Source organism: Macrotis lagotis, chromosome X (assembly GCF_037893015.1).
Source record: "Macrotis lagotis isolate mMagLag1 chromosome X, bilby.v1.9.chrom.fasta, whole genome shotgun sequence".
Classification (NCBI taxonomy): Eukaryota; Metazoa; Chordata; class Mammalia; order Peramelemorphia; family Peramelidae; genus Macrotis; species Macrotis lagotis.
This window is the reverse complement of record NC_133666.1, coordinates 291994793-292009660: the sequence shown is the minus strand read 5'-3', so window position 1 is coordinate 292009660 and position 14868 is coordinate 291994793. Positions and strand designations below refer to the sequence as shown.

The 14868-nt window shown below is 32.7% G+C and overlaps 1 protein-coding gene across 2 annotated transcripts in view; it reads right to left on the bottom strand.

Annotated features, from left to right (window-relative positions):
• Nucleotides 1–474: 474 nt before the first annotated feature.
• Nucleotides 475–14868, bottom strand: part of ZFR (zinc finger RNA binding protein) — an 81482-nt gene continuing 67088 nt past the window's right edge. Inside the window, exons 16-20 of one of the 2 annotated variants that reach the window (XM_074203497.1) lie at nt 11723–11820; nt 10775–10870; nt 4676–4787; nt 4464–4561; nt 475–2038 (exon numbers count right to left, since the gene is read on the bottom strand). In XM_074203497.1, coding sequence (XP_074059598.1) covers nt 1859–2038; nt 4464–4561; nt 4676–4787; nt 10775–10870; nt 11723–11820 — 584 coding nt within the window. In that variant the 3' untranslated portion in view covers nt 475–1858. Of the gene's footprint in view, nt 2039–4463; nt 4562–4675; nt 4788–10774; nt 10871–11722; nt 11821–14868 lie in introns of those variants that run through there. The other variant, XM_074203498.1, reaches the window with a different exon arrangement.

The window sequence follows — 14868 nt, the reverse complement described above, 5'->3', positions numbered from 1 at the left end:
GGTAAAACAAAAGTCCAGTTGTAGAATTTTAGAGGTGGAAAAGCGCAGTTAAGTTAAAAGGGATTGAATTCAACCTTCTTATTGAGGAAACCAAGAGAGAAAGATGAAGTATCCATAGTCATTTAGTTAATTTGTGGGTGAGTCTAGATTAGAACTTGAGTCTCAATTATTAGTCTAGTGTCCTTCCCCCCATTATATATAATCCTGTCTCTCAAAACATTTGGGGCAGCCTCAAATCTAAAATCAAGTAATGAAATCAAAACAAAATTAATCCTAATAATACAAATGTTCAGAAATCTCCAGTATTAATAACTAATTTTTAAAAATGTGCCAGGAAAGCTATGAGCTAAAAATATTTAGAATGTTGAGTGAATGCCAATTCTTGGGTTTTAATATAGCTTGACCTAAACAGTATAGAGCAAACAGAACTACTAAAAAGTCAGTTCTAACATATAATGAATTTAACTCATTAAATGAATTTAAGTTTTTATTTGCGTATTTCACTGTAGTGCTGTGACAACAAAATGACACCTGTGTACCAGCGCATACATCAACAATCCGATGTCACTTTCATTACACCACTGCTAAAATATTTAGCTTTTTGAAGGTGACATAAGCATATAAGATGGCCATATCAAATAATTTTCTGGGTTTTTCTTTGATAAAAATCTTCATTTTTTTAATCCAATAAATATTTTATCAACCTTACTTTAAATAGCCTGCATATTATCGGGGCATGAGGGAGGAAATCACTGAACTGCGTTATACTGAAATAGCTGCTAGAATAACCTCACAGGCACCAATAAGAGAAAACTCCATTATGATTAAGGGCTAATTATTGGTGTTAGTCCACAATGATAAAGTTCTTTTGAAAATATCTGTTTAGCCCACTTAAATGTGAAAATGCCCTTTCAACATGCACAGAAGAAAATGTTCAGAAAGTTATTTTTTGGCCTTGCTATGTCAAAAGTCAATTGTACAAAGATCTACGCAATAAACCTAAAATGATAGTTTTTAAAGTCCGTCTATTAAAAACAAAAATATCATGCACTTTTATTATCAATTATGCAGATGCTTTAAAACTGTTGCAAGACCATATGGTATATATTAGCTTTTATACTGCTAATGCACAACTAACAGCAAACTTGATTAGAATAAACAGAAATCTGTCTTAATTACACCTTTATATCACACTAAAGAGACAAATGCCACAAGATCTACAGAAATATTCATTTCTGAGCACTCAAATGGCAGGGTAATTTTTTTGTGTGTGTTGTAATCCTTCACTTATAGAACAACAACAAAAGAAACAAAAAATCCTGCAGTCTCACTTTACAAAAAAAAGTTCTGCTGTAAAATATTAAGGGGAGAGGGAAAGCTGTATATTACCTATAACACAAAGTAACTTACAACTAGTGTCAAAGAGCAAACAAAACCTCTAAATAAAAATATCAAAATACATGTAGCAAGCACGAATGCTGCATTAAATACAGTTAAGATTTAAGAAGACAATGAATTAGTTAATAAAAGACACAGATATGGGGGAAATCTTTAACAAGCAGCTAGTAAAATAAGAGTGAAATAATGGAAAAAAATCTGAACTAAACTTATATTTTACCAGCCCCCCCCACCCCAATTTGAGTACAAATATTTTTGGTGTCTTTCCATTCATAAAATACCTAACACTGTACATTCATTAAAAGTTTTTAAATTCACAGAAACACCTGGTTCTTTCCAAAAAAATTAACCCTCCAACTTTTTTTGATAAGCATTTCAAAGTAGACATTATTATGAATGAAAAACAGCCAACAACTGGGCACATTTTTTTTTTTAACACTGAAGATTTACAAAAAACTTTTTAAAAGTTATCATAATCTTTTTTGTCTTTTTTTCCTTCAGCTTCAAATCCATCGACTCCATCACTGTCCCTTCTTCGTTTTCTGTTGTTGTGGATATTGAAGCGCTGGTTCATTTGAGGCAAAGGATCCATACCTAGAACTTTATGTATCTGACGGAATGCAAGGAGTCTCAGAGCAAACTGTTAAGAGAAAGAGTCATTGGGGAGTGCAATTATAATTTACTCAATCAGATTTTAGTAAGCAATATTCTTCACTTAATGGGGATGAAGCTAATAAAAATATTAACTTAAGTTCTACCACTCTATGCCTAGATTAAGCTGTCAAATTCATTCCAGATATCAGTTTCAAAAGATTTTGTTGAATAATAGTATGACAGGGAGACTGTGAAAAGATAATCTTATTTGTTTCCATGATGTAGAACAAGTAAATACATTCTTGGAGAGTTAATAGCCTTCCACTCCAATATTTGACAGGCTTCATTTCTGAACAAATCTGTACTTTTTTTCTTGCCATTAATTTAAGAAGTTTTTGCTTGTTTTATCTTCAAAGGAGATGAAAAACAGTTATCACCTAAGAATCTGCTGTTTGTTTTTACTTCTTTTTTTAATAGTCTAGATAGGGGCGGCTAGGTGGCATAGTGGATAAAGCACCGGCCCTTGAGTCAGGAGTACTTGGGTTCAAATCTGATCTCAGACACTTAATAATTACCGTTTGCCCTGCTAAAAATAAATAAAAATAAAAAAAATTTACTTTAATATTATTATTTCATAATTATGATTTTGTGGTCTTAATTTTTCTAACACTCTTTTCTTGCCACTCCTCTTTAGATAAGAAACATAAATCTTGAAACAAAAATTCAAACCAAAAATTGAATGTGGCTTTATCTCCTCTTCCTACATGCTATACCAGTGATATCATCTTCAAATAAAAAGGGTGTAGGATTGAGGAGAGTAAGAAGGGAGAATAAACCACACATAAGGAACCCTGCAGATACTGATATTTCTGCTGCATATTAATTTAGAAAACCATATGTTAATCTCTTCTCCATTTTTATCATATTCCAATTTATTTTAAAAAAAGATTTCCCCAATAAGATTTCAATATTGTTTGAGCTACATGTTTGTCATCTCTGTGCTAGACTCTTATTTTAAGCAGAGTAGTCCAAATTAGAAAATCAGATCTAGTCTTTAATCCTGAAATATTAGATTTATTAATATATGAATTTATTCTTATATCAGACGAGATAAAGCCTGCCTAATTTTAAGGATAATATCCATTGTACAGGCACTATATGAAATCTCCTATTAAGTACAGAGTGTATATACCTATATCCTTCTGTGTGCATAAGAAAGTTTTGTGTCTTATGGATAGTGTATGGGAAGATCTCATTCTAAAAAGCAAGAGTCTGTATTAACTAAAATATAAAGTTTAAGTTGGGCAACCTAAGATTATATACTTAGGAGCAGAAAGAACCAGGAAGGATCCTAAGAGATCCTTTAATAAAATTTCTTCATTTTACTAATGGCATTTCATAGATTCATCTTCTGCTTTAGTGGATCTAGATCCCTAATCTATATAACAAGGTTTGCCCTAAGCCAAATTTGAGACATACCAGTGTAACAAAACATAACTTTAATGGTTATTTATATATTTATCTAATATATTTATATATTTATCTAAAATATAAAAATAAATACCTTTACCCTAAGGCATTCAAATAGCTTGTTTGATGTCTCCTAGAAAACTAACACAGGTGTTCCACAACAATGTGATTAAACCTACCCCTCTACTTCCCTCCACATGTATTAGAAATTTAGTTCTTCAGCATCTTTCAATCGATACATTCATAAGGTTTCCTAATCTGAAAAGATTTGAGAATTGAACCCTTAAACAGTCAACTTCTGAATGAATGACTATATGAATGGTAAATTTTAATGCTGGTGTGTTTTTCCTTTTTCACTTAATATATCTATGTTTTGTCAAGAGTAATGTTGGTCCAGAGAAAATTAATAAGATGAGTTTAAGCTAAATATAATAAAAAATGTAAAACTTACAGGCTTTGCAATCTACATGTCTGTTCTTTTCATTAGTGTAGTTGGTAGAAGATGGACTACATAATCATCGTATTATAGGAACACAAGATGTTGGCTTACTCTACTCTAAAGTTCCAGTTTCAGACTAAGTTAACTTAGGATGCTTAAATGCACTTTAAAGTGATTTCATCTGAGTTTATTTGAACATAGATCTATATCATATTTCAGTCAAGTGTGACATCCAGAAGGATCAACAATATCTAAAATAATCTCACCTACAATAGTAAAATGGCAGAAACAAGGACAATCTAGCAGTGCAGTAACATGGTATTGTATGTAGTATCAGCTGGATTTAAGTCATAAAAGACCCAGTTTCAAATGCTAGCTCAGATATTTACCAGCTGTGTGACCCTAAGTAATTCATATAGCTTCTCTCAGACTCAGTTTTCTTTTCTGTAAAATGAGGGAGCTGGAATGAATGACCTCTAGAAGATCCAATTAAGTTCTATAACCTATGATCCTAACAGTATTGTGGTTGTAAAGTTTCTACTCTAACAAATATTTACATTACCTGAGCACTAGAAGTAATATCTTCCCGTTGTTGGTCAGTCATTGTAGCCAGTGTATCAAATGGATCCTTTTCACAGGGATCAAGAAGTCCAGGACCACCTATAGCATATCACCATTAAATAGGAAAATTTTTAAAAAGTTCATTACCCTTCAAAAATTATTCTCAGTCCTATTCAGCCATGAGATTAAAAAAAGTCAACAATTGTAACTTGCCTTTAAGAATAATTCCTGAAGAAATGCACTCAAAAACTCTTCTCAATGCATCCCCAGGACTCTGAGGTCCAGAAGCACTACTGATTGCTTTCTCTACTAGTAACTCCATGGCCTAAGAAAAAAAAAATGTGTTTTAATAACTGACAAAAAAATTTGCATTGCTATCTACATTGGTGCTAAGGTGAATATAATTATAGTCACAAAAAATGAAAGGTGCTATTAAAGAAAACTAAGAACTAGTCTATTAAATAGAAAACATTATCACCTTGCATTTTATAAAAGCTTATATGCTAAAACTGACTTTGAAGTTCATATTTACAAAACCAAATTACATTTTAAAATCATTTTTGGTCACTATTTAAAAACAAATTAACACTGACAACCACGAAAAGCCACAGATGTTTTGGTTCATGACTCAATAGAAGATGCATGGACAGATAGGGACAAAAAATATACAAGGTGAGGTATTATGGATGAATTGTGACCTAAGTTAATCTGTGACCCCCCCCCCGAAGAACAACAGAGATCTATCCATAAATAAAGGCTAAGTATAAGTTAATAGTGTATGAAAATTTTTAAATCATAAAGGCTCAAATTGCTTCATTTTAATAGCTTTTGAAGGACCCAGACACATTATTTTGTTATTATAACATTCCAAAGATTAGATTTCCCCCACCTATTGTTTATAAAAAACAAAACTGTAATTTTCATTTGAGGCACTGCTAGATTTGTAGTCCAACTTTTGTAATGGCACCACAAACTTCCTATCTTGGAAATTAGCTCTTATGCTTCAATTAATAAGTACAACTAAATGAGGGTTACTAGATGACTCAGTGGATAGAATATGGGATCTGGAGTCAGGAAGACTCATTTTAGTGAGTACAAATCTGGTCCCACACATTAGCTGGGCAAATCACTTAATCCTTTTTGCTTCAGTTCCTCATCTGCAAAATGAGCTACAGAAAGAAATGGAAAAGCATTCCAGTACCCTTGCCAAGAAAACCCCAGACTCACAAAGAGTTAGACAGAACTAAAATGACTAAACAACAACAAACAAATAAATAAATAACTGTCCATTACAGAAATTTGTGTTTGTATTTTACTTTTATTCAAAAGCTTCACTAAATAATATAGAGTACCAGTACATAGCGCCTTAATTATAATGAAAACTGTAAATGATATTGAGTCTGAAGAGATCAGTGGTAACAATTCACTTTAAAGAATATGTGCAAATAAAGATAATCAACTTTCAAAGACCTAGTAAATTAGATCAATAAAATGACCAATGATCAACAATTACAAAGGAGTCACAATGAAAAGCATGCTATCTATCCACCTTCAGATACAGAAGTGATGGACTCAAAATAAATTCAATTTCTTTCCTTTTTTTCCCTTCTTCAGAAAACATGGCTAATGTGGAAATTCATTGTCTATTTATGCATATTTGTAATGGGTTCTATTTTTTTTGTTTTTCATTGGATAGGGAAATGAGAGTGGGAAGGTAGAATTTAGAATTGAAAAAAATAAAACTGAATCAAACAATAACATGTACAAAAAAGAGTTAAATGAAATTTATAATAGCAAAGCAATGGGAAACAATCAAAATACCCAAGTTGGGGAATGTGTAGGTAGATTATGGTAATCTTAATACAATATTTTATTGTCATTTTAAATGACAATAAACAGAAACAGAGAACAGTTTCAGATCTGGAAGGGTCCTTCTATATCTTAACACTGTTTCTTCATATTATAGATGAAGAAACTGATACAAAGAGATTGCCTTTGCCCAGTTAGAAAGAACAGCAAGTACAAATTTAGCTATAAAAACCCAGGTCCTTAGACCTCCAAATCAGTATACAGTTCAAGAAGTCTTCTCTTAAATACCTATTATTTGCTAGACACTGAGAACACAAAAGACTAACTAAATAGTGCCTGCCCTTGGGGTGCTTACATTCTACTGGAGTAAAACTGTAAGAAGCAAGATAACAAAGAACAGATCATAATCACAATTATCAAAAGTATGCTTGTTCAGAAAACAATAATAGGTTAAGGACAGGGTTTTTAAATAATAGTTTTATTATCAAGCTGATTATGTAAAAAAACTAGAGTTACAAATTATTTACAGATTGAACTAATCTATGCCTAATTTTGCACAATTTGATTTTTTTTTAAAACAAAAAAGCATTCTAGGGGCAGCTAGGCAGAGTGGATAGAGCATCAGCCCTGGAGTCAGGAACACCTGAGTTCACATCTGGCCTCAGACACTTAATAATTACCTAGCTGTGTGGCAATGGACAAGTCACTTAAATCCCATTGCTTTAAATAAAATTTTTTTAGAAATAAAAAAAGCATTCTAAATCTTCAAAACATAAAGTGTTAGGTTTGAGGATATGATGACAACCTGAGATTCTCTAGCTTTCATATTATTAGTGTTAGTTCTGAAATTATGCATCTTGAATATTTTAGCACCAGGGAACACTAAATATGTCACTTATCTTGGGAGTTCATTTACCTAGCAACAACATAGTCAAGAAACAGGAAAAGGCAGTGCCATAACATATTGGGCCCAAATTATATTCTAAACCCTCATTTGGTACCTTTTAACACTTATTTTGGATGTGATGTTAGTTGATTTTGTGTAACTGGCTTCTTTGTTACAAGGGAGGATTCTATTTGGCAGAAGAACATTACTTTAAAGTGATATTTATAAAATAAACATCAAAAAACACAAAAGTATTATAAAATTGCTAAGGTGATTTTTTCCTGTAGATTTGACATCAAACCCTCAATATGGACGAATGAGAAATTGTTAATGCTGGTGTATAAGTATAACCTCAAAGTACAGCAATGGAAAAGGATATGGGCATATTAGAGCCCCCCCTTCCCTTAACACACTGTTCCTCAAACTAACAAAACTAGTTTTCAGTGTATTTTACGTATCCATAAACAACTCTTCTTGTTTTTTTATTTTTAGGTTTTGCCTTGCAAATGGGGTTAAGTGGCTTGCCCAAGGCCACACAGCTAGGTAATTATTAAGTGTCTGAGGTCGAATTTGAACTCAGGTACTCCTGACTCCAGGGACGAACTAGAAATATTAAGATTTTCAAAAGTCTGTTAATTTGAATAAATTATTTCTCCTGTACATTACTTTAAAGGATCTGTGGACGCCAGGGAGTATGTAAGTTGTATGGGGGGGGGGGTTTAAATCTTCATTTTTACCATTCTCTAAATGATATTGAGCATTTCTTTCAATAAGTCAAAACTACAGTATCAGCTATAATTAGAGGTAACTGTCAACAAGAGAAATATCTTATTTTATATAAGAAATTATTTTAAATTGTTAAGTTGCTGCAAAACTCATTATTTCTTCAAAAAGTACTGTAATTATTAGACCTTATTAGACCCATCAGATATTTCAATATAATCTATTAATCTAAATTCATTTTTTTATTTAGATTTTTCAAGGTAATGGGATTTAGTGGCTTGCCCAAGGCCACACAGCTAGGTAATTATTTATTAAGTGTCTGAGGCTGGATTTGAACTCAGGTACTCCTGACTCCAGGGCTGGTGCTTTATCCACTGCGCCACCCAGCCACCCCTTAATCTATTTCCCTTGTAATTCTATTTATTTTACTTTTTTATGTACATTTAAAAATATTCTTTCAAGGATGATTTCTCTCTCATCACATTCAATTTTGAATTTTTTTTTTTTAGGTTTTTGCAAGGCAATGGGGGTTAAGTGGCTTGCCCAAGGCCACACAGCTAGGTAATTATTTATTAAGTGTCTGAGGCTGGATTTGAACTCAGGTACTCCTGACTCCAGGGCCAGTGCTCTATCCACTGCCCCACCTAGCAGTCCCCATCACATTCAATTTTGATCAATATATAGAATGGAAACAATATAAAGATTACCAGACTGCCTCCTGCGGGGGTGGGATGGAGTAGGGGGATTGTAAAATCCAAAACCTTACAAAAAATGATAGGTAGAAACTACTATTGTATATAATTAGTAAACAAATTAAATATTAATTTAAAAAAAGGAAAAAATAGTCTTAGAAAGATACTTTCAACCAGACACTCAACCAGAGTGTCAAAGGGGTCCATGATATTAAAAAAGTTAGGAATCCCTTACCTAATGATGTCTTATTTTCAATGTATTAAGGTCAAAAGCCAACTGACTATCTATTACATGTAAAGTATCAAAGTAGGCATTGAACTGCCCCTCCGGTATTTAGGCAGCACAATTTGATAATAGAGGACTATTCCCAAATGCATTCCAAGGAGTCCTGCTATTTACTTCCAATTACATGCATCAAAGTATGGGCTGCAGTTTAGCAAATCTGCCACTTAGGTGATGCAGTGGATAGGACACTGGCCTGGAACCACCAGGAGTACCTGAGTTCAAATTCGACCTCAGACACTTAATAATTACCTTGCTGTGTGATCTTGGGCAAGTCACTTAACCCCATTGCCTTGCAAAATCCCCCCCCATCTGCCAAGAAACCTAAATCTGACAGAGACAATAGCTAAGTAAGACAATATTAGGTAAGATAAAAAGATCAGGACATGCTAAAATATTGGGGCTGAATCCAAGATTAAATTTAACTGGAATAAATATTTAAAGTCTTATACTTTTGAATCAAACTTAATGTATAAGGTGAAAGAGGCACAGCCTGACAGAAATACAATGGAAAAAGAATTTGGGCATGTTAGAGGACTAGAAGCTGAAGAGGTAAATGATGTCATTATGGATTAATCTTAGTCTATCATCAAAGAAGCAGAGTGTTTAGGTCTGGAGATAATCTTATTCTCTATCCTGATGAGACTATCTGACTGCTCAAGCCCTGGGAATCACCTGTTTAAGAAGGTTACTGAACGATCTGTATCCAGAGAAAGAACTGTTTGAACAAAGTTTGAACAAAGACCAAGGACTATTTAATTTAGGAAAAAACCCTGATATCTTATTGCCTGATCCTGCTATCTCTTATACTTTGTTTCTTCCTTAAGGATATGATTTCTCGCTCTCATCACATTCAATTTGGATCAATGTATACCATGGAAACAATGTAAAGACTGACAAATTGCTTTCTGTGTGTGTGGGGGAATTAAGATTAGGGGAAAAAACTGTGTAACTCAAAAGTAAATAAAATCTTTAAAAAAATGAAAAAAAAAAAAAAGGTTATTGATAAGTTGAATGAAGGGCCAGCCTGATGACAATCTGTTAGAGGAATTGTGGATATTTAATCTGAAGACTACTTCTAGAAAGGACATAACTATTTCGAGGACAGTCACATAGAAAAGGGATTGGGCCAATTGACTTACTCAGAGAAACTAGTAACTAGTAGCAACAAACTGGGAGTTACAAAGAGGCAAATTTAGGTTTACTTTAAGGAAACATCCACAGAACAGGTACCCCAAAAATTAGAAGATTAAAGACAACTTGTCATCTGTTGCAGAGAGCATTCTTAATCAGATCTAGGTGGGAACTGATTGATTGCCTCCAAAATTTTTCCAATTCTTGTATATTGTAGCAAAATATCATTCCATTAAAAAAATAGAAATGTATATAAATAAGTAACTTTGTCTTATTTCATTCTCAAAGCAAAATTTTATATGAAATAATTCTACTTCAGCATTACCCACAAAGTAGTCAGTATAAAATAAAGAGCCTAAAAAGGGAGCATGATAAAGAGAATCTGAGAAAATCACCTGACATTAGTAAATGATATGACTATGAAGTATTGTCATCAAAGTATCACTCAAAACAAGTCATTGGAATTCCAATATGATGTTTGCTCAAGATAAAGTTAATAATAACAATCAAATATCTTCTTTAGAAATACTGAAAATATGAAAAATCACATAGTTTAGCTAGCATCTTTATATTTAAAAGGTAAATTGTTTTGGAAGAAATGCAACAGGTTCTGTTTGGTTTTGTTTTAGAAACATAACCTAAGTTCCTGCTGATAGTTTCCTATGTGGAAAAGATATGCTACTTTAAGGACATAAAATAAAAATGAAAATAAAGCTAGTTCAAGGTTTAAAAATTAGTAAAATCACCAACACATTTTCACAGCATAGAAGTGATAAACAACTTACCCAGCTTGGGAAATCAGACCAAGTTGGAACTCGTTGACAAAGGTCACGAAGAATACGTATGATAATCACACAGGACTGCAGACCGTTAGCTCTAGCCTTGAGAGCAATACAAAAATCAAATTAATTAATCCTAGAAACTACTGAAAACAGCCCTTGATGAAAAAAGCTAAAACACCACTGTTCAATGGAAGCTCAGCTATAATGACAGAAACAAATCACTCCAAAATTTCATTCCATGAGCTGCCATTTACAGCAGTATTTTATGCCAGGGTTAGTACTTTAAGCTGTACTTTAAGTCAAAGTGCACAGATTATACAAGAATAATATTTCTTGATCCCCTGTGAACTTTGACCTATGTTCATTTATAACAGTAAATTAAAAATCTGCCTATATTAGAAATAAAGGGAATAAAGTAAAGAGCTAAAAAGTTTTGTCTAGGGACTGAAAGGTTGAGGGAATCTGTTTGGTTTCTTTACTGTGCCTTTGCAAGGCTGCAAAGTCACTAAACCAAACAGCGGCTTCCTCACCTTTCACTCCCTACACTTATAAACTTAGAGAAACAGGAAAAAAAAAATCTTAAAACTAAACACAAAGCTTTAAACACATATTCCATTATTTAAAGCAAAGGTACTCTGCAGCCTTATGGAATATTATATAAATACACAGCATATGGTGATCCAGAGCGAGTCAAGCTTTCAACATCGCCTTCTCAATGACCACACACACACACACCAAAAAAAACCCCAAACACCCCAAAATGTAAGTTTCTTGTCAAATCAGCTGCATAAAGCAGATCTGTACTGAACTATGTTAAACATTTTTCTGTTCATTTAATTTAAAGTAGCATTGCCATGGGCAACCTTTGAGTGTTTATATACAGTTAAACATACTGTAACTGAACTACTCTCTCATAAGGCTACAAGAAAAAAGTAAAATGATGTTCCGAACCTGGAACCACTTAGCGTGGCGTAGAGCAGCCAGAGCGTCAAGGCATTTTTGCCTGTCCAAGACGTCCGGTGGGTCTTTCACCATACCCGAGGTTACATCTAAAATGGATTGAATTGGCAAAATGCAGTGAGGAATGGGTGTTTGACCAGGTGAGCAAGACACTTCCTTAAAGTAGCTTCAATGTCACACATGCCATTTGAGATTTTACTAGCACTTTGAAATCAATGATTAATATTTAGCAAAATTCTCTTTTAAATTCATAGAATATTAACCCAACATAAAGATTGAGAGTAAAATGAAGTTTATCTCTCAGTTACTTTATTATTTCACTTCAATGATTGCAACAGTGAATTAGATTTCAAATAGATGTTCTAGAAAAATAAATCCCCTCCAAAATTAAATGTTAAAGGAAGGATGGTTGGACACAGTGCACCAGCACAAGGAACACAAGACAGAGGGAACACAAAAATCCACTTCAATAAAGTAGAATTTATAACAAACGTATGGAATTTTCTCATCATCTTAAATGGTCACAGGCTATTTTGGACCTAATTTCAGAAAGGAAATCATAGTGAACAAGGTTTGAAAGAGATTTTAGAATCTGTGGAAAAGGAAGATTTTTAAATAATGGAAAACAGTATATTCTTAAAAAAAGGTTTAAGAAAGATTTTTCTTTCAAAGTTTGACTTAATGCAAAGGTAATGTGAAATAGCAATTTAAAATGTCTTAGAATTCTTATAATGTCATGGTATAATTGAAGAGAGAGGAGGGATATAAAGCAGAAAGGGGGAAATAGGTACTACTGTGATGAAGGCAGAATAAAAGGTGGATACAATTAACATGGTGCTTTACTGACTGAGAAAAAATATATTCCATATACCTCAATTTAAAAAGTTAATTTCCATTTTTTAATTTCCATTTTACTATATCAAAAGTATTTGTCCCACTAGAGGAATACACAAATGTATTTGGGAAGAAAATAGGACCTAAAGATCAGGGCAAATCAAATTATTTCAAGCAATGAAATATCTATGTACAGTATATATGTACAGTAGCCAGTTCAATATCTAATCCAACAACTGATTATCTTATATCTCAAAGCAAGAATGTATACATCTATAAATATCAACATTTGGTAATGAAATAAATCTTAACTGTTAATTCATTAGTATTCAAGTTAGGGTAGAGACTTTAGAGATCAAAGCTCAACCTCTTCATTTTATAGGTGATCAAACTAAAGCTAAGATTGATTAAATGACTTGTCCAAAGTCACAGAAAAGCCAGGGCTAGGATTAAACCAGAGGATCTATTTTATAAATTCAGTAATTTTGTCCTGAATGATGCTGCCTCCCTAAGTCTTGTTATAAAATTGCAGAGCTGACAAACTTAAAAGATTTAATGTAGTCACTGGGGTTGTTTGCGGAGTTCAGTATAAAGATGTTATATTTGGAAAAGTTTTATGTTATAGGTTACTGATAGTATATAATGCTTAAGCAGAACACCACTAAATATAAGGGGAATTTAGAAAACAATACAGAAAATTAAGGTCATTAATGTTTCAAGTAAAAGACAAGACTCTGTAATAACATAAGAAAAAAAAAGGATTATTTTTTAAAATTTATTTATTTTTTTTTGCAAGGCAATGGGGTTAAGTGGCCCGCCCAAAGACCATGCAGCTAGGTAATTATTAAGTGTCTGAGGCTGGATTTGAACTCAGGTACTCCTGACTCCAGGGCCGGTGCTCTATCCACTGCACCACCTAGCTGCCCAATTATTTTATTTTTTAAGGACTATTTATAACTGAAAAATTTACCATTGCTTTCATAATTGTAAAGTCATCAGAAACATTTAAAAATACTGGGCATATTTTAAGTGTAAACTAAAAGGCTAAATTTTATCATTTCCATTATAAAATCTGGGATACCTTTAATTCTTACAACCCAGATTAAGCTAAAACAGGTAATGAAAACACAAATTTTTAGAATCTTTGAAGTAAGGTCTACAGATATCCAGGAATGGAAAGTTTACGGTATTTTGATATAAAGTAGAAAAATAGACTGTGTATAATAAAAAGTTTTTATGAAGTAAATACAATGAAAATTAAGATATTCAGGCAAGTTATTAGTAAACATACATTCAGAGAGAGAAACTAGTAAGACAAATTCCAGGAGCCAGAATACAACTTGAGTTTAATGATAGTTGGAACATTTTTTGAGGAAGATATTACTGGAAAGCACAGCCAGAAAAGTAGTAAAAAGCAGAAAAGAACAAGGGGCAAAATGTGCCAAAAGCTTTTAAGGTCCCTTATTTACTTATTTGGTTAAAACTAGGTGCAAATAGGTGATACTGTGCAATCTTTTTTTTTTTAAAATAAAAACTCAGAATTGAAAGATTATAATTCCTATCAATTTAAAAGTAGTAATTTATTCCAGATTCATATGAACTCTTCCCCCCAACCCCAATCCACAAGCAGAAAATCTTGAGTTTACATTGTGGTTCAAAAATATCCCATATATCATTGCTGGGCAGCATAAATTAAGCTTGAAATTTTTAGCTATTAATCTAAGTCCAAAGATGCCAAGACACCTATTGCAATATCCAAATAAATTAGGGCTATATATTAGGGAATTTGAAATAAAATTTAATGTGTGGATTTTTGTATCCATTTTTACATTTCAGATGGATTAACCCCTTAATAAAGGTCACTGTGCTAAAATTATATTTGTTGCTTAACACCCTGTTAACATACAACAGAGACTAGGTTAATTTACAAAAACAATAGGCAAATTCTTACCCTATGTGAATGTATTCTAAAAATATATGAATAAGGGGTTAATCGTCAGTTAGAAGACATGCCGTGTCCACACTATTTATTAATTAAAAGTTAACAGGTATATGAATTTCAATAAACATGGTTATATAATTCAGTCAACCATTTTAAAGCTAGTGTGAACACCGCTTAATTCTATAAAGATAGAGACCAGGACAAAAAAACAGAACAAAAACAAAAAACACACAAAAGGACAGTAAAATGCTAGAACTATGCATCCAAAACCCCTCCTTATTCAATATGGCAGGTGTGACACTGAGCTTTTGAAAACCTTGGTCAAAAATCCTTCCGATGTCTTGGCAGCAACCCCTGACAG